This window comes from Mus musculus, chromosome 7 (genome assembly GCF_000001635.26).
Source record: "Mus musculus strain C57BL/6J chromosome 7, GRCm38.p6 C57BL/6J".
Taxonomy (NCBI): Eukaryota; Metazoa; Chordata; class Mammalia; order Rodentia; family Muridae; genus Mus; species Mus musculus.
The window spans coordinates 99,870,008-99,889,630 of record NC_000073.6 but is presented as its reverse complement, the minus strand read 5'-3'; the positions used below and the strand labels follow the sequence as shown (position 1 = coordinate 99,889,630).

At 45.1% G+C, this 19,623-nt stretch overlaps 2 protein-coding genes and 1 long non-coding RNA gene across 5 annotated transcripts in view; 2 read left to right on the top strand and 1 right to left on the bottom strand.

Annotated features, from left to right (window-relative positions):
• Gm38405 overlaps positions 1 to 16,371 on the top strand; it is a 33,115-nt gene extending 16,744 nt beyond the window's left edge. Inside the window, exons 4-6 of the long non-coding RNA XR_003946657.1 lie at positions 1,460 to 1,549; positions 14,032 to 14,525; positions 16,347 to 16,371. This is a non-coding gene — a long non-coding RNA (predicted gene, 38405). The remainder of the gene's footprint in view (positions 1 to 1,459; positions 1,550 to 14,031; positions 14,526 to 16,346) is intronic.
• The window catches only part of Xrra1 (X-ray radiation resistance associated 1), a 58,607-nt gene that overhangs the window by 28,194 nt on the left and 10,790 nt on the right, over positions 1 to 19,623 (bottom strand). For all 3 annotated transcript variants that reach the window (NM_001164258.1, XM_006508007.3, XM_017322345.2), the window contains 5 exons: positions 18,174 to 18,349; positions 14,405 to 14,476; positions 13,341 to 13,413; positions 10,164 to 10,261; positions 3,495 to 3,628 (listed from right to left, as the gene is read on the bottom strand). In NM_001164258.1, the coding sequence (NP_001157730.1) occupies positions 3,495 to 3,628; positions 10,164 to 10,261; positions 13,341 to 13,413; positions 14,405 to 14,476; positions 18,174 to 18,349 (553 nt within the window). The remainder of the gene's footprint in view (positions 1 to 3,494; positions 3,629 to 10,163; positions 10,262 to 13,340; positions 13,414 to 14,404; positions 14,477 to 18,173; positions 18,350 to 19,623) is intronic.
• The window catches only part of Spcs2 (signal peptidase complex subunit 2 homolog (S. cerevisiae)), a 32,772-nt gene continuing 32,439 nt past the window's right edge, over positions 19,291 to 19,623 (top strand). Inside the window, exon 1 of the mRNA XM_006508117.3 lies at positions 19,291 to 19,371. The gene's annotated coding sequence lies outside the window, so the exon portion shown is untranslated. The remainder of the gene's footprint in view (positions 19,372 to 19,623) is intronic.

Here is a 19,623-nt window from a genome sequence, read left to right as displayed (position 1 = left end):
GGCTGCGATGCATCTCTTCCTTTCAAAAGGAGCACTGTGTCTATTAAAGTGATCCTACACGGTTTGGGACACAGATTCACCTTCTCTGCCACAGTGTTCTACAGCTGGATCTGCAATAGTATTACAATGATACCGTGGCGACTGTGTATTGACCTAAATATACAAAGATTGTATCATCATTTTTTCTGCGCAGTCTAGTATAGTCTAGTACAGTCTGGGCACATACTGTATAGTCTTTGTTTCTAGGTTACCGTCTAGGGTTCTTTCATACCAGTCTCTGGCCACATCCTGCCCTAACACTTCCTACAGAGCACGTCTAGAGGTAATGAGTTCATTTTGCTTCTGCTTATCTTGGAATGGCTTAATTTCTCCCTTACCATAGAAAGACAGTTTTATTTTTAATAGTGTGAGTGAGCGTGTGTGTGTGTGTGTGTGTGTGTGTGTGTGTGTGTGTGTGTGTACATGTGAATGCAGGTACACTCCGGGTCCTTGGAGCTGGAATCACAGGCCATTGTAAGCTTCCAGACGTGCGTACTAGGAATCCAGGCTGGGTTCTCTGGAAGAATAATATGCACTCAGCAATGTCTCCAGGCCCTGAACCACAGCTCTGCTGGACACAGGACTCTTGGTTGACAGGTTTTTGTTTTTGTTTTTTTTCTTTAGCACTCTGAATATGTAGACTTCTGCCTTCTGGCTGCCATCTTACTGAAGGCTGATAATCTTACTGGGACTCCCTCTTGTACTGGTTTCAAATTCCTCTCTATCTTCGACACTGACTGTGGTGTGTCTGTGTCCACTGAGCTTTGTGGGTGTTTAGATTCACATAAACTTGGGAAGTTTGGAGTCACTATTTCTTCAAATAATCTCTCCCTCCCTCCTCCCTTCCCTCCCATCCCCTTGTCCCCTTTCCACCTCCTCTTGCCTCTCCCTTCCTTCCTCTCCTTCCCCCTCTCCAGCTTGCCTCTCTTCTTCCAGGGCGTCCGTAGTACGGAGACAGATGTGCTGGCAGTAGATCTTCAGATTCCTCATGCTTTATAGATGTCGATACTTTTATTTCTCAGACTTGGTAAATTTACTGTCTTACCTCTAAGACCACCAATCCTTTCTTCAGCCTGCTCTAACCTGTCTTTGAATTTCTCCAATGACCTCTTCACCTCAGTAACTTTTAGTTGTAGAATTTTTGTTTTCTTTTCAGTTTCCCTCTCTTTGCTATTAATATTGTGCGGGTGTGTCATTCTCTGGACTCGCCCCTTGTCTTCCGTTAGCTGTCTTGGCCTCTTCACCACTGCAGAGGTTTTTTTCCTCTCTAGAAGATCTTCCTTCAGATTGTTCTACAGCTTGGAATTTTTAGTGGAAAACTGAATGTTGGGATCTGTTAGGGTGGTAGGTCTTTATCACGTTAGCAGCCTCCTTTGTCATCAAGGTTTCCTGAGGTTGGGTTATTTTATAATTTTTATAGGCTATCTTCATGACAAGGATTGTTCTGAGGCATCATCATCAGGTCTTCTCAGATCATTTTGGACCATGTGCCTTTCTCTGGACATTCATGGTGAGTTCCTAATTTCTTCCACATACACTACTGCTCTTGAATGTCCTATACTTTGTCTGGCTCCTAAAGAGGGGGGAGAACTCTTGAGGGAGATGAAGAAACACTATCAGTCTTGAGGTTTCTCCAACAGAAGTGGGAGTGGCTTAAGCAGTGTGTGGGGCAACAATGGATGATTGACTACCTCTCTGAGCTTCATAATCAGAAGTTGCAGTCAGTAGTCACAGGACAGATCCTTGACACTTGGAGAACAGGGACATTTCTGCCCACTCTGGGGACTGCAAGCTGTTCATAGTTATATGTGTGATTATTACCATGAGACTGGGAATGGCAGGAGGGGTCTAGCTACTGAGAAAAGAGCTGAAATTATCAGCAGTTTGATGACTGAGCCATCTTCCTTTGGAAGATATGTCTTCAGCAGGTTCCAAAGTCCCCCTATGGTCTCCTAAGACAGATTCTGCCAATGCACTTGTTGCTAGGTGAGGACACAGATTTGAAGTGCTTCCTATCCTACCATCTGCCCAGAATCCTCTGATGAAATAGCTTTTATGACTCATACCAGATATGTAGAATTGGGGAAATGGGGACCCTGACTTACAGTGGGGATATCACATAAATCAGCAGTCAATATGAGGCTGGCTTTCTCATTAGCATTCTCATTAAGGACCTAGGGATTAGCAGAGGGAAGTGGAAGTGCCTTCTCACAGTGATGTCTGATAGTGGAATAATAATGACATTTCTGCTTCTCATTTCTGGGCCTGTGTGTGTGTGTGTGTGTGTGTGTGTGTGTGTGTGTGTGTGTGTGTGTGTACTTGTACTCCTGACCCACGTGGAGGGGCCAGATGTACCGGCCATCTACCCACCTTCTATAGAGATACACGTTTAGGTGGCCTAGGTCTCAACAAACCAGGGAAACATGCAGTTCACCTGACAGAGACAAGAGTTAGTGGACTAGGAGCTGGGCCTTGGAAATGATCAACCTGTGTGAGAAGCCACCATGATGACTGTAAGTTCTGCCTAGAGTCAAAAAACACTTGATCCAAATCTGGCTCTGTAAGAAGCCAGTTTTCTAAATTTGGGGAAGTTATTTAACTTGTCTCTACCTCAGTTCCCTCATCTGGAAAACAGAATGATAATCACCTAGCTCATAAAATTGTCAGGAGAATTAGAGTGTGAAGAACAGTACCTAGCACACAGTAAACACATGTGTGTTATTATTCAGAAAAGAAAGTCAGTACACTCTGGCAGAAGAAATGGCCTCAACAAAGATGCAGAGCAGAAATGTACAAAGGTTATTTAGAGACCAGCAAGTAAACTTAAGGAGCTGGCACAGAAGGAGCAGCTAGCAAAAGCAATACCCATTTCCTACAAAAGATCAGAGGCAGGGAAAATGGCTTTGCAAATGTGTGTGTGTATGTGTATATGCATGCACATGTATGTACATGTATATGTTTGTGTATGGGTACATGTGTCCATGTGTATGGGGGCATATGTTTTGAGACAGGTATTACTATGTAGCCTTGGCTAGCTAGAAGTTGCTAGGTAGACCAGACTGGCTACAACTCACAGAGACTGACCTGCTTCAGTCTCCTGAGGACTGGGATGAAAAGCCTGCCCCATCATGCCCAGCTCCAATCTCCCTTAAACCGAGATTTGGATCAAGTGTTTTTGACTCTAGAGGCAGGGCTTCTCACACAGGTCGCTCATTTTCCAAGGCCCAGCTCCTAGGCCACTTCCTCTCTTCTCTGACCATCAGGTGAACACACAGGAAAGCATCCATTGGAGAGATTTCCTGGGAGGATAAGTAGGCAACATTCTCGCACTGGGCAATCAAAGCCCGTCTTTCCAGAACTCCCCAGAAGAGCTGCTCTGAGCTATTCCTCTGATGTCAGGACCCAGACATGTCCTGGGGGGACACACGGGACAAACTCAAAGATGTAGAACTTACTGTTCTTTGACAGCCATGTTAGGTGGCAGAGAGGTGAGCCCATTGCCTGTGAGGAGCAGCACACGGAGATGTGGCAGAATCCCCAGATCACAGATGGCCTCCTCAGTCAGGCTGTTGAAGGAAAGGTCCAAGAACTACCATGCAAAACAAAAGATGGGATAACAGAAACAATGTATGACAATGATGCCCAAACTGGAGGGGGGAGTTGGCTCTGCCCCCTTCCCTCCTCACTTCCAGGTCCCCCTCACCCACAGGATAGCTTCTTGGGTTTGGCATTCACAGCCTGTTGGAGTCAGGCTCACTTCTCTTTGTCCTAGCTGCCACTGTGCATCTTTTCCCAGACTCCTCCCTCCTCCCTGCCTGTCCCGCCAGTCACTCTCTGCATGTTTCCACTAGAACAATGCCCCTCTCTGAGCACTGGAATCCCAGCCCCAAAAGGCCATCTCAAAGCTGCCTTAGAAAATATTCCCCAAATCTTGGCCAGGTGGACTATCCCCCTCCCCTGGCTTTATCTGCTTTATTTAAACTATCCTAGGATATTTGTCTAAGTCTGCAGGATCTTGAGATATCTGGAGATGTATAAGAAACAAGTGTGCCGTGTACTTTGTCTGGCACACAGTGGAGGGTTGGATTGTAAGCCCTTTGATGTCAGGAATCATATCACTGCAGCACAGCAGCTGTATAACTGAGCACAGGCCCTGGCACAAACAGACACGCATGAAAGTGAACTGAAATGAATTAGCTTAAGGAAACAGTGACTCCAAATGGTCACCCCACCATCATTTGCTGCTGCCCCCTTCTTCTGCTGCCCCCTTCTGCTGTGTAGTCATTGTCATCATCTCTCCTCCTCATCCTCTTCCTCGTCCTCTTCTTCCTCTTCCTCCTCCTTTTCCTCTTCCTCCTCCTCTTTCTTTCTTCACCACCACCACCACCATCATCATCACCACTACCATTTCTTCATCCATTGCCTCCATACTAAAGGCTTATTTTGTTCTTGCCCTCTGGGAAGTCCCAGTTTTCTTTGGCCACAAACTATGTCCGTCCGCTAAGAAGGGATGCTGCTGGACTCTCTGCCTTTATCAGAGAAGCACCTTTTAAAGTGGACAGAGGTTAATACTGAGACTCACAACTGATCCAAGTGCAGAGAATAAGTGACTGTGTAGTGCTCGGCCCTAAATGGGACAGCCACGTCCCCTCCTGCAAGGCTCAGGAGCCATCACAGAAGAGGGGTGGAAAGATTTTTAAGAAACAAAGGTTGTGGAGGAATGCAGGTGAAACTGTCTTCTGGAGAGCCATGGATGGTGCATTCCTGACATCACGGTAGTCATGGTTACTGGAACAGGACTGGGCTCATCAACATCTAATCAGAGAAGAAGGAAAGGCTCATGGGGCCCCCGCCTGTCTCTGAAAGACCACTGGTAGCTATAGTGGCAGGGGCAGGGTGTCACTTTCTTCAGTGGTGATACATTGTCCATGTTCTGGTGAATAACTTCCCACCTATGCTCATGCAGGCAACCCAGAGGGTCTCCCACACAAAGGTCAGAAAAGCAGGAGGGGGTCTTGGGAAGAAGGGTTTTGGCAGGAAAGGAAAGAGGTGGAAACAGGGTACTAGGAGTGGAGAGGATTAAAGTTCATTATATACATACATGAAACAGTCAAGAGATGAGTAAAATGTAAAAGACAGAAGTGATACTGCCTAGATAGATGTCTACACACACACAAGCCACAAATAACAATCAGGTCTGCCAGAGCGTCTCCGCAGGCTTCACAGAGAGGCAGCATGTGAGCCATCCCCAGACCAAACTGTTAAAGAGGCAGGAGTCAGGAGGTAGCTGGCTTGTTCTGAGGACAGCAAAGGGTCTGGGTATCAGGGACGCTTGTGACACAGGAGAGGTTTGATGAGACTGGCCAGGACGTGAAAGGTTCCAAGCACTGGGAGGAAAGACAGGGCTTGAGGTGCACAGAGCAGAGCCATCTCTCTCACTTGGCTGGAACAAGAAGAGGGGCAAGGCCTGGAAAAAACACAGGCAAACATGGGGAAATCCCTGTGTCTCATACTTGTATGTGGACGGCCAAGATCTATGATTTTACCTCCCCCCTTTGTGTCTGTCACATTCCTGCCAACCTATTCCTCAGACAGCAGCTGGACACATGGCCCTGACCACAGTATGCTCCAACTTAAAACTTGGTGGTTCCTATTCCATAAGATAGTTTTAGCTCCTTTGCAAGGTGTCCTAAGCCACCTCTTCAGGCTCACACAGCACTACCGAGTCTTAGCCCTCACTCTCCACCTATCCACACTGAGCTGATTCAATGGTATTCAAGCTCAAGAGTTGGTGAACCAAGGCCAGCAAGCAAATCTAGCCTGATGCTCCTTCGTGGCTAATGAGCTACCAATGATTCTTACACTTAAAAAATATGAGACCAGGATATTAGTGTGTGTGTTTAATCCCAGATCTCAGTGAGTTGAAGCCAGCCTAGTCTATGGAGTGAGTTTCAGGACAGCCAGGACTACACAGAGAAACCCTGTCTCAAAATAAATTAGTTAAAAAAGGAATAGTGTACCCCAATTGACAATGAGAAGTTCACATTTCAACATCTTGTTTGTTTGCTTCCTGTCTGAAGCCATCTAGGAGAGGCCAAGGCTAGTAGGTGACTTTCCTGGAAGTGGCCCACATTTTCTTTTTTCTTTTCTTTTCTCTTCTTTTCTTCCTCCTTTCCTCCTCCTCCCCTCCCCTGCCTTTCCTCCCCCTCCCCTCCCCCTTCCTCCCCCTCCCCTCCCTCTCCCCTCCTCCTTTCCTCTCCCTGCCCTCCCTCTCCCCTCCCCTCCCTCTCCCCTCTTCCTTTCCTCTCCCTTCCCCCTCTCTTCCCCCTCCCCTCCCCCTCCTTCTCCTTTTCCTTCTTCTTCTGGCATGTGATGGGCAAGGTCTGAGAGGCAAGGTCCCAAAAGACTTCATCTCAGGATTGCCTCTTGCAACCAATATGCCTTTCTTGCCACTATTATACAGCCTAAGGATTCCTGGGCATTGTCATACCCTATTGAGCAAATTTCCTGCAGATCTACATAAAGATGAACTTTCATGAATTAATGTTGTTTGGATGAATTAATGATTTTATAGAACTCCTCATTTGATTCAAGTAATTTTAGGAAGAAAGATTTTAAAGACAATTTTAGTTGTTTCACCAGAAAGATATAATAAAGTTAGACTCAAGAATAGAATGTGTACATTCCTCATAGAATAGTAAGGAAAGGCTGCATAATAAGAAATACAATGGGCATTCATAATTACATTACAAAGAGAAATACACTTGGAACAAATCTGTGATCAAGAAAAATTCTAGGGGCTGGTGAGATGGCTCAGCAGGTAAGAGCACCCGACTGCTTTTCTGAAGGTCCAGAGTTCAAATCCCAGCAACCACATGGTGGCTCACAACCATCGTAACGAGATCTGACTCCCTCTTCTGGAGTGTCTGAAGACAGCTACAGTGTACTTACATATAATAAATAATAAATCTTTTAAAAAAAAATTCTAGGTCAGATCCAAGGATGACACCACAGGTGTGAGCCATGATAAAGCAAGGCCATGTGAAACTGTTGCTTTGGACTTATAATGAGCTTAAAGAATGAAACACTATTTTGAATTTACTATGAACATCCTTCTGTAATTCCCCTTTTGTGCAACATTTATCTGTGAGGTACTTTTCTAAGAACTTCTGTCTATAAAAAGGTCAGAGAAAAGAAATAAAGTGTGGCTTGATGGGCCTCTGCCCCATCCATTCCACCAAATATATATGCCTATTTGTCTATACGTACATGTGTAGGTCTGTGTGTATGTATATAAGCATGAATAAGCACTGTACAGTTGATTGAGACAGGTGGTCAGGCCTGTCCAGTGTGTGTGTGTGTGTGTGTGTGTGTGTGTGTGTGTGTGCACGTGTGTGTGTGTGTGCATATGTGCATGTGTATGAGTTATTTGTGTATCTGTGCATATTTGCCAGTGTAAAGGATTATAATTCTTTTCTTTTCTTTTCTCTCTGGTTCATGAAGAGTTCTAAACCTCTCACCTGGCTATGGAGAGGTCCTTGAGCCAGAGAGGAAAGAAACCAGCACTTATCAGCACAAATAGTAAGAAAGTTACAGAGTAAGAGACATATTGTGTTATTAAAGCACAAATAATAAAATTATAATGCCAGAGGTTATCAGTCTTTAGCCTTCATCAGGTCCTGCTTAGTGCCATTTCCCTAAAGGCTGGGGCAGGCCTCAGCAGTCTCTGTACTTTTACTGTCTGCAGTTCTTTCCTCTCACAGAAGGACGACTACTTGTGACAGCCACAACTAATAATGAGCATATGGACCCAAAGTTTTACATACTTAGTTTCTTGTTTTTTACACACACACACACACACACAAATCTTATTCTGGCTGCTTTGACTATTTAATGTTGGATCCAAATTTGCTTTCCATGAGGAGTAGCTCAAAGAAATAAACAATTGTAGGATCGTAGGTTGCAGAATGTTAGAGCCAGCCCAGATTTTACAGTGGGAGAAACTTTATCCTCAGGGCAAGGTATTTGGATGAGGCCTAGAGCCAGCAGAAGGCAAGCAGAACACAGGCAAGAAAGCATGCCTTCTGGCTGCTGGGGCTGGGGTCCTGCTCAACGGTTTTCAGGTTTGTAAACACAAAATCAAATCACAGCAAAGCTAAGTTTTCCAAAACTGACTCTGGAAGAATTCCACTCTGGGCTGCTCCCCTTGGGGCAGGCTCTCTGACAGACAAGGACAGAAGATTCCTAGCCTGGCTGCTGTATCTGGTTGAGCCACATTGAGTTTTATTACACATCAAAGTATTCATTACTGTGAGATGCAAATTCAGGATATTTGACATGTTTATCTTTTCCCCTAAGGAGCCCTTGCAAATCACAGAGAGACGAGAACAAATGACTAGTCCAGAGATTTCCTCTTCTCATTTATATGCTGCATCCTAAAATGAGTCTGGTTTCTTTGTAGACAAATTCCTTTGGACAAGGCTGGGTTTGTAGGATAAATAATCTTCATCAGATGTAATCAGAGTATAAAGTGGGTCATGCACAAAATCAATCATGATTAACATTAGATGCCAAGCTAGTTACTCGTAGGGTCAAAGTGTGTGATCATATCCCTCTGGTTGGCCACTGGTACCTGTGTTGTGTTTTGGGTATTTGGAAGGAGGAAGACAAGGTTCAAGGCACAATTTGCAACTCTTGTGTGCTCAGACTGTTCTCTGAAAAAGTCAAAGAACAACGGAGTCCCTAGGTGGCACCTGGACCCAGAGGGTGGGGAAATGGCTCTCTGGATCTCTCATGTCTAGGATCTACTTCCCACTGTCAACACCAAAATACAAGATGGAAAGATGCTTTAACATAGCTCCAAGCTGCATCAGTCATTTCCACTGGGTTTTACTGGACTTTGAGAGTTTGTATACTGAATAATATGTCTGAGGACCAATTTATGACCCAAGTCAGAGCAAACTGTTGTCATCTTCAGTGTGACTTGAAAAGTCACATGGAGAGAAGTCAGTATTGCATTCAACACAGAATGCTTTCAGAGTGTGAAGACATACCTACCATCTTGAGCTGATGCCCATTTCAGTATGTTAAAAGTGTTTCCAAACTCTGGCATATAAAGGCCATCGACTCTTTGAAAAGGTCAGTCTCCCGAAACAAGTAAAGGGAGGCCCATAGAAGCATGGCTGACCTTTGATGCTTGCAGATTTAAGCTACTAAAGCTAAGCACACGTAGACATGTTGCTAAGGTGTGAATGAAAGTACTTTACTATAAGGCCAGCACACAGGGAAGGACACACTACTCAGGGAGAGAGTGAGCCTGGCCAGGGGCTGAGCCCCACTTCCAGCACTATTCCCCAATTCTTGTGTGCAGTGACTCTCAGGTAGTGACAAAGCCTTCATTCCCTTGTTAAAAAAAAAGTGGCCCTTGAGCCTTTATCAAAGTCAAAAGAGGTAAGAAAGTATGAGGCTATGCAAGGCAGACTTTCTGTATTTTCTATCCCAAGGTTCTGAGAACTAGAGATGTGCATGGGGTGTGCCCGCGCCTCTAGTGTGCTGTTGAATCCACGGGGGCCTTGTGTGCCCATCCTCATCTTCAGGTCAAGGGACTACCCCAGTCCGCTGGGACCAACCTCGCTTACTGAGGTCAGGGTATGCTTTGGTATTGGTCCACATAGTCTCTAGCTCACTGCACCCTGCTTTAAAGCTGGATTCAAGCTCTCTAAACACCTAAGGAGATATATCTCCCATGAAACTCTTCCTCCTATGATACTCCGTTTAAACTCACTTTTCTATAGATTCCTCTGAATATGAATGACCCTTGGCACTTACATTCCAGGGTCATACACCTTGGCCATAATTACCTGTCTGCCATCAGTACCACTAACACTATTACCTTCACCACCATCACCACCACCATCCTCCTCCTCATCATCATTATCATTGTCATCATCATCATCACCACCACCACCATCACCACCATCTTCTCCAGAGGCCAGAAGCAAGAAGCAAGAGCCTAGCAGTGAAGGCCCAGAGAACCTTTGTCCAAAGTCATAATCTGTCGAGATGCCTATACTCATTCTTACAGGGGAACAGGTAGGATCAAAAACTTCCTACCTCCAACTTACTTCCAATGTCTTGAAGTCTCCATATTTCACGTAGACCATCTTGATGCCATTGAACGCAAGCTCCAGTTCCTTTAGAACTGGAAATGTGTGAAAGACATCTACATGGAAACGGGGGGGGGGGGAGAGAAAGAGAATAAGAGAGGATCTTGAGCTTGGAAAGGCTTACAGAGGAAGATGCTAATGATCATTCACTGAGCTTCCAGCTGTGGGCGATGCTTTATGTTGCAGACCTCAGATCTCTAACCATAAGGTTGGAGAGATGGTTTGGAGGTTAAGAGAATTCCCTGCTCTTGCAGAGTATAGTTCAGTTCCCAGCGTCCACCCTGGGTGGCTTCCAACTGCCTGTTACTTCATCTCTAGGGGATTCCAAGAAAAATTTAAACCTCTAGCTACTTCACTAACAAGAATCCATTCATCCTATCACTGAGGAAATGACATCTCTGGAAGGCTAAGTGACTTATTTGAAATAAGGTGGCTGGTAACTGGGAAAACTAAGGCTCGAATGTTAAGTCTGTTCAAATGGAAGGCCTGTCCATTTAAAACTGATATATATTATTTTCTCTTCCCAATCCAGGGGCCAACCTAAGGGTCTTGTGCATGCTAGGCAAACTCTCTACCACTGAGCCACACTCCTAGATAACCTCTGATTAGAGATGCTAACATGCTTACCCCAAATAGTCAAACATCACGGGGAAAAATGTTCCTTTAATCCCAACATTTAGTGTCAACTGTTCAAAATTTTATGTATATACCTAATATTTTTCTCATGTATGTATTGAAATACAGTTTTCTTCTTATAAAAACAGAATACATGCTGTACAGTGGCTTTTCTCCTTTCACAGTTTGATGTGAAGATTATTCCAGGTTAAACTTGTCCAGCATCTTAGTTATCTTTCTAGTATAGACATGCACTCGCTTTTCCTGTTGGTAGTGTGTAACCTATGTGGGAGGGAGGTAATCAAGGACTCCTTCTTGCATGACAACTGGATCTTAGATTCACTTTCTAGGCCTGTTTCCCTGGTAACCTAAAGCACATGCTATGGTAACTGTGTTACTAGGCAACTATTGCTTGTGGTAAAAATGACTGCAGAGTGGAAAATTATGTCTGGACCAGGAGAAGGTATAAATTATAAATGCCCGAAGGGGGTGCTTCTCTTTAAGTGGTGACTCCTAGAATCAGACATGTCCTTCATGGGTATTCTGTAATATAGACCTATGGAATGGCACATTGGTTCCTGTGTTGATGAGATTTCCAAACAAGGGTGATCCCTGCATTTACCCAATGAGAGTTTCTGTCCAGCACCCAGGGTGACTCTTGGCTAGTGGACAACCCTGCAAGAGAGTCAACCATGGGAACTCCACTGTAGGACTCCTGAAATCCTACAGGAACACAATGTAGAATCACTTAGAAGCTTCTAAGTGAACCTGGTGTACTATGTAGCCTACAAGAGCTTGAGAGTCAGGAGGCTCAGTAAGGTCAAATAAGACACTGACTGGGGGAATTCCCTTGGGTAAGTCTCTTTCTGTGGAATATATTCCTAGAAACAGAACTACTAAAGGCAGTGACTATCTCAACTTTTAAAAGATTTATTTATTTACTTATTTATTATATGTATATGTTCCTGTGTGACACTGTGTGCAGTAAGTATGTGCAGAAGCCAATGAAAGTGAGAAGAGGTCACTGGATCCTCTGGAACTGGAGTTACAGGTGGCTGTGAGTGGCCCCCATGGGTGCTAGAAATTGAACCCAGGTCCTCTGCAAGAGCAGCAAATACTCTTAACAGCTGAGCCAGATCTCCAGCCTCATCTTAAATTTTAAGAGACATTGCCAAATTTCCTTTAAGGACTCACACAACTTTCTTATATTTGACTTTCACCGAGAGTCTCCCTTGACTACGCAGGGCTGGCTGTGGTTAGCATCTTTCATACTTGCCAATATTTGATGGACATAAAACTGTGTACTGGTGTTATAGGTGGCTGTGAGTGACCCCCATGTTTTTGTCCTTAATGAAGCTGGGCATTTATCAGGCCTTTTGGCCTGTTTATACCAAGGCATTCCTAGCAGAATACACTTTCTTCTAAGGCAAGGATCTTATTAGATGCTTTGATGGACGCTATCCTCCAACTCATTGAAACAAACTCATTGACACACCCCTTCTAGAACTGTCTCTGGGTATCCCCAGCCTCATCCCTGCCCCTGTGATTCCCATCTCTTCCCAGATCACTCTCTCAATCCCCTTCACTCCCCATCTCAAGCTTCATTCCCCTCCCATGGAAAACCCCTCCTCTCTGAGATTCCCTGGTTAAAAGCCTTCCACGCCTCTTCTGTCTAGAGGACTAAGCTCAACTCTCAAAGCCCTTGATAATCAAGCCCTTGCCAGTGCATCTAGCCTCAGTTTTTCTCCCCATGTATGCCTTGTATACAATCTTCCCAACAAGGCAGTATCATTCCACAGCTGCCCTTCAATCCAAAGCACCGATTCCTGAGTCAATTTCTTGTGTGTGTGTGTGTGTGTGTGTGCGCGCGCGCGCACGCGCACATGCAGGTGTCAGAGGACAGTTTTTCAGGAGATGGTTCCCTTCTTCTATCATGTGAGTCTCAGGGATCAAATTCAAGTCACCAAGCTTGGCAGCAGGTGCTTGCAGCCACTCGACCATCTTGCTGGCCCAGTGTATTTATCTTTTGATCCAGTCTCAGGCACTCTTTCCTAGGTTTCCTGACTCACTGGACTGGGTTAAAGTCCCTCTGGGATGCACACCTGGTGTCTCCTGATTTCCCTGTACCAGTACTTATATGTACCCTGCTTTTGATCTGAGTCTGAAACCATCTCTCCTACTAACCATAAGCTCTCCAAAGCAGCAACTGGGCGCCTTTCTCGATAAAGGCCACACAGTCCTGGCACCAGCAGGGGGCACTGTAGATCTGCTGAATTAAGGCTTTCTCTCTCACTGGAGTTTGCAAGGTGGCCTGCCAGGCTGCAGGAGAGGATTATCTGTGTTTGTGGAGAGGAGCTTCAGCTGACAGGGAAACCTTGGTGAGTGACACTTCAGCACCAGAGTCGAGATCTGTGCTCTCTCCAGAGCCATGAGAGTCCAACCTCAGATGGACAGACAGACAGACAGACAGACATATCCTTTGTGGGCCAGGAGGACAGTTTCTAAGAAGAGAAAGCTCACCTAGAGGTAGCAGGTTTTCAGAGGCATTGATATAAATCACAGACGTAAAATGTTTGAAGTCCTTTTCCTTTGCCTGTCAGAAAGCATGCCAGAGAAACACAGGATTAGTTCCCTGCCCGGGAGCCTGCAGAAAAACCAGAGCAGCTGCTAAGAGGACAGATGCCTAAAAGGGACTGAGAGACATTCTTAGTGCAAGAGCAGCCACGTGGGGAGGGCTATGGGGACTTCTCTGTTTTCTTCTACCCTGAAATACTTCAAACATATTGAAACACACGCTGAGTGATACTTTGAAGATGTAGCCACCGTGACCCAGTTTTAAAGACCTGAGTCTGAACTGTCTAAACTTGAAAGAAACTATTAGAAGACATATGGCCTCTATTACCACACCCTCCACAGGTCTCCTCAAACCCTACGCCTTATCCCTGCTCTTAGTTTTTGTGTATATAACATATACACCAATGTTTATGCCCACCAATTATACATAGGGTTATTTACATGCTTTAAGACTTTATATTCATACTATGGTACGAATGTGTCTTTATGCTTGAGAGTATGGCTTTGAGATTTGCATGAGATGTGTATAGCTCTTTGGAGATTAAACTGTGTTGATACACATAGGTCTAATTTGTCCATTTGAATTCCTTGCTTGAGTAAATGACAAGTTATCCTCTTCTGCTGTGTACACATTTAGACTGGCTCAAAACTTCCATCGTTGTAAACAAGGTGCTACACACCTTCGGGCACATCCTTCCTCCGCGTAAGAGTTTCTGTATCCCTACCGTACGGTGAGCTCATGTGATGGGAACTCCACACAAGGAGTTAGTCTCAACCCGTGCCCTCGTCTCAAGAACAGATTCTTCAGGTGAATTTTTCTCATTCACAGAATACCAAATTCATAGCAAGGTTTGTGTATGAATAGTTTCCGCCTGTGTCTGCCCATCTCTTCTCCCTCTTTCTATAAGACTAACTTCTAGTTCCCAGGAACTGTGGAGGTGCCATACACAAAGCAAATCGTCCAGGTCCCCTGACATCTGGCTCAGTCACGTCTTTGATGCTGGCCTCACCTTGGAGAACTTCATGCCGCTCACGTTGATAGTGCAAAGATCTGATGGCTTCCTGGCAGAGTGGTGCTTCAGCTGGAACACAGGACACAAGAGTTGGTCCCCGCGGTCCCAACAGAATGGAGTAAGTGGAGTTATTTCTGTTGAGTGTTTTCTCCCTGGGCACTCTCATGGACTTGCTGTTTGTTTGCGTGTGCATTCATTCAGCCATTCATTCATTCATTCATTCATTCACCAAATACTATCTGAGCACTACTTTGGGCACAGACTGTACTGACTATATTAACAAACTTTTCTTTAACCCAAATTGAACCCCCTTTAATGTAAATAGTGTTTTTTTAAATACTTATTAGTTGTGTTAAAGAGTTTAGCTCTTACTTCCAGTATTACTTTAGTTAAAGAGTTTAGTTCCCCCTTTTAATGAGGTTAAGAGATGAACGGTGCCTTGTCTGAGGCCCTGTAGCTAGAAAATGGTGGATCTATGATTCGGATTCAATCTGTACTTATTAAGCTATGCATCTTTTGCCTGCCCTGTGTCACTGTATACAATGGAAAAGTTAGGGTCAGATATCAGCCTCAGAATATCTCCTAGTTCAGTGCTGCAGAATTCCTTGTCCCAGCTATGATGGCCTGCCCCATATGGTGCCTACTATGAAAAAACTCTACACAGGCTCAGAGAAGACAGTGGGGAAGCAGCAGGTGCCTTCCATACTTTCTCAGAGTGACCATTTAGTGGAAAGGCAAATAGCAAATACTTAGGAATATAATGATTATTTTAAAGGAGAAATTCAAAATCCAGTGGGATGTGGAAACAGGAGGCCTCAACCTCAGTCTTAAAAGGAGGAAAGATTTCTTTGAGGGTGTGATTTTCTAGCTGAGAGCTAAGCTATAGATGATCCTATGCAGTGGGCAGGGAGTACGAAGGCCTCCCAGGCAGGAGAAGGCAAGATATTTTTAGAGAGGGAGCTCTGAGACCATGCGGATCCACACTGGCTCTGAACAAGGGAGTGGATTAAGTAGGGGCTGACAGCAGTTTCATAAAGATCAGCTTGTCTGACCTACTAAGAAACGATAAGAAGACAGAAGAGACCAATGTGCCAGATGTTGTTAACGACATTTCTAGCAAGATCTTTTACCCACTGAGCTATCTCGATGTCCCTAAAGAAAAGCATTCTAATTGGTCTGAACTCGTTAAGAGTTATGTGATTAGAAGGGGTGATAGTAGCTTGGTTCAGAATTGTAGCAGAGGACATGAAAGGAAGTAGGTGTGATGGCTGTTTAATACAAGTTCCAGGACTTGGTAATGTGGGAGTGTCTACAGAGGGCGAGAGGCAAGTGTAAACTATAACTCCTGGTTACTAGCTCAGTGACTGGCTAGTTAGTGCCAATGGAGAGGTAACATTACCCAAAATGATGCATTGGGGATGTGGGGTTAATGGCATAGGTGCAGTAGTACAATCTGAGGTGCCAGTGAACTGACAGGCAACATAGAGATCCCATTGCCCTGAAAAGCATTCTCATTGTTTCCTCTACCCAAAGCAGCAGTGCAGGTAACAAACCATGCCGGTTAATATGGGAACTCACACGGGGACGGTCATTCCCCTCCCCCCCACCCCACCCCCCACACACACATACACACTCAACTGCTGGAAATGCTAGGATGCAAACCCAGGGACATCCAAACACTTCATGATCATCTTAAAAATTAACTTTATTTTATTAACTTTATACCTGGGTGATTGCCTACATATATGTCTGTGCATCACATGTGTGCCTAATATCTGTTGTGATTTGAATATGCTTGGCCCATAGGGAGTGGCACTATTAGGTATAGCCTTGTTGGAGTTGGTGTGGCCTTGTTGGAGAAGGTATGTCATTATTGTGGTGGGCTTTTGAGACCTTCCTCCTAGCTGCCTAGAATAGTCAGTTTTCTGTTTGCCTTCAGAACAACATGTAGAACTCTCAGCTCCTCCAGCACCATGACTGCCTGGATGCTGCCATACTTCCCGCCATGATGATAATGGCCTGAACCTCAGAAGCAGTAAGCCAGCCCCAATTAAATGTTGTCATTTATAAGAGTTGACGTTCCCATGGTGTCTCTTTATGGCAATGGAAACTAAGACACCTGCAGATGTTAGCAGAGGGTTTCAGATTCCCCTGGAGCTGGAGTTACAGATGTTCTAAACTTTCATGTGGGTGCTGGGAGTTGAACCTGAGCACTCTGGAAGAACAGCTATTGTTCTCAACCCCTGAGACATCTCTCCAGCCCTCAAGTCCCTCGTTTAAAATGGTGCAGTGTTTTGTTTGTTTTTAAAAATCCCATGTATACCCTCCTTTATACTTCCAATTATCTCTGAGTTATTGATAATACCAAATACATGTAATATGTATATAGTGGAATAATATGTAAACAGTTGTTATGCCATATGGTTTAGGGACTAGGAATATAGTGGATATGCAGGGTCAGTTGTATTTGAGAATGAGGGGAGAAAGAGTACCATGGAGTGACATGGTCTGCCCTACCTCAGTACTGCTGTTTCCAACCTCTGTACTCCCAGTGAGTGAGGAGCCATCCTAACAGATAAACAAACCCCACAGGCTCCAAAGCTTGTGCTGCTCAGGGAGGTGAGGTGGACCAGGCACTTTCTCTTTCGATCTCTGACACATGAGTCTTAGGACTTACCAGCAGAGTGTGGGAACAAGCAAAGCTGCCAGACTTTATCTCAGGGAGCAATAAGAGCCCATGCTGCCCACTAGTATATATTCACAAAACCCATCTTTCTCTGCAAAGCTACTGAAGCACTGCATAGAACAGATGTGAATCTGCCTGGCTGGTCTCTAACCTACCATCCCAGGTCTCTTCAGAGAGCCTGTCTCAAGCTTGGGGTCCTCCTGCTTCCAGACAAATGCTAAAACCAAAGGACAAAGGCTGTGGAAAAGCGGGACCTCCCTGGTCTCACTGGCTCCTGGAGAAGTCACCACAGAGCAGAGCACAGCACAGCATGGTGCACAGGGCATCTCTCGTTCCTCCACAGTGCTGGCATAGAATCCTCAGTTTACCTTTTATTTCTGAAACACTCTTGCCTTTCCAACTGACATAAGACTTTTCACTTTGTTTGTTTTGTTTTTGTTTTTGTTTTTTCGAGACAGGGTTTCTCTGTGTCGCCCTGGCTGGACTTTTCACTTTGTAAAGTGTCTTTTTTCTCTCTCTCTCTTAGAGCCAGGATCTCACTAAGTAGGTTCACAGAGATTTACTGCCTCTGCCTCCCAGAGTACAGAAATTAAGGGCATGTGCCATCCTGTGTAGCCATTTTACATAATATAAAGGTACAGGTTTTTGAGTCAGTAGATCAGGGTTTTTTATCCCAGTCTGGCCACTCACTCACTGGCTGTATGTGGGGCCTCTTTCCCTGTCTACCAGTGGCAGCAATACAGTAAGGACGGCAATCCTGGGCCTGCCTTGGGCGCAGGATGTATGTAAAGGTTTCACGTGTTAAATGACATCTCCAGGGTGAGTTCATCATGCTGCCATCACTCTCATAGCTTGAAGTCAGGTGAGAGCAGTGGTACCTGGGCAAGACCAGTCCTTGCCCCTGGTCAGACAAAGTAGAGGAGTCCTCATCCCTCTCCCCTCCATCCCCCTCCCCCTTCCCCTTTCCCCCTCCCCCTTCCCCTTTCCCCCTCCCCCTTCCCCCTTCCCCCTCCCCCTCCCCCTCCCCTCCCCTCCCCTTAGATAATGCTGTCAGCTACTTAGGAGTGCCTTTTCTCTCACCAGAAAAGACCGGTCCAAAATGTGTCCAAGAACGTCTGCCTGGCTATCCCTCCGAGATATTTTCTTCAACCCAGTATCGAAAGAAACCTTCTTCTGGCTTTCCTGACCTTCGGTGGATGCCTTAGCTGCACCTTTCTTCATGCTGCCTTTCCGGACCACTATCCAGTGTCCCCGGCCTGTGGGGAAGATTGGAACAGTGAGTAAGGCCAAACGCCTCTGAAAACAAGGATATGAATACAGAATATTTGTCTCTAATGCGTAATTTATCTCTAATTTATCTCCTGAGTACTACACTACCAAGCACTCACTACTGCTGAAGTGTCTGTGCACATGTCTCATTCGAGAGCCTCTAAACTCAGTGAGGCGTATACTATGGATGAACTGGCTTATGATAAAAGAGGGGGATGGCTGCACAATTCCTTCCTCATCTCCCAAGGCTACTGTTCGGTTAAGAGACAGGATCAGATTCTTCCTGTTATGTGATGTCTTCCCTGATCCCTGTCAGCACGAAGGATTAATCTCTCAATGCTAGGCTCGGTGACCTCAATTTTATACATCAGCAAAAAGACTAATATGACTCCTAGGGATGTAACTCTGTTGGCCAAGCGTTTGCCTAGCATACACGGAAACCTCAGTTTCCCCCGCCCCCTCACTACATAAAACTTGTTATAGTGGAGCACACCTGTAATCTCAGTATTCAGAAAGTGGAACTAGGAGGACCCAAGGTCACCCTTGGCTACACAGCAAGTTTAAGGCCAGCCTGGGTTACATGGAACCCTATCTTAAAAATTGAAAAAAACAAAACAAAAAAACAAAATAAGAATATGACGTTCATAGTAAGCCCATTTAAATATCATGATGATGTTCTATAATCTGTTATCTTCCACATTAGCAATTAATCTAACCTTGGAATTAACTATAATCTTTATATTATTTATTTACTCATTTGTTGTCCACATTCCCCTCCCTCCAGAATAGACACTCTTTAACAGCAGGGGCCTTGTCTGACTAACTCATCTTTGAGTCCACACAGCCTGCACAGAGCTCACCACTGTGACCGCTGCTAAACGAATGATGTAGTGAAGCCACATCATCGCCTGCCTAGATGTTTGAGGACATCTACTTTGTGCTGAGAGCTGGGGTCATAGCAATGAACATGACAGAAGCCCTGACCCCTAACAGTTCAATAATATCTGAGGTAGTGTGGAAGCCCAGAGAACCTACCAGCATGAGATAGCTCTACTAGGCTGAAGGAATTCCAGCTTAGTAGATGGATGAGGATTGAAACTAAGGCAGTGTAGGCATAGGGAAGAACAACAAATACCCAGACGTATGAAGGCCAGGATGACACACAACAGAATAGCTGTGGGACCTAGGATGGGGCCACGGGCTCTGGTAGGCAGCAGCTCCTAGCCCTGCCTCCAGGCCTTGGCTCCACATTCAACCACTG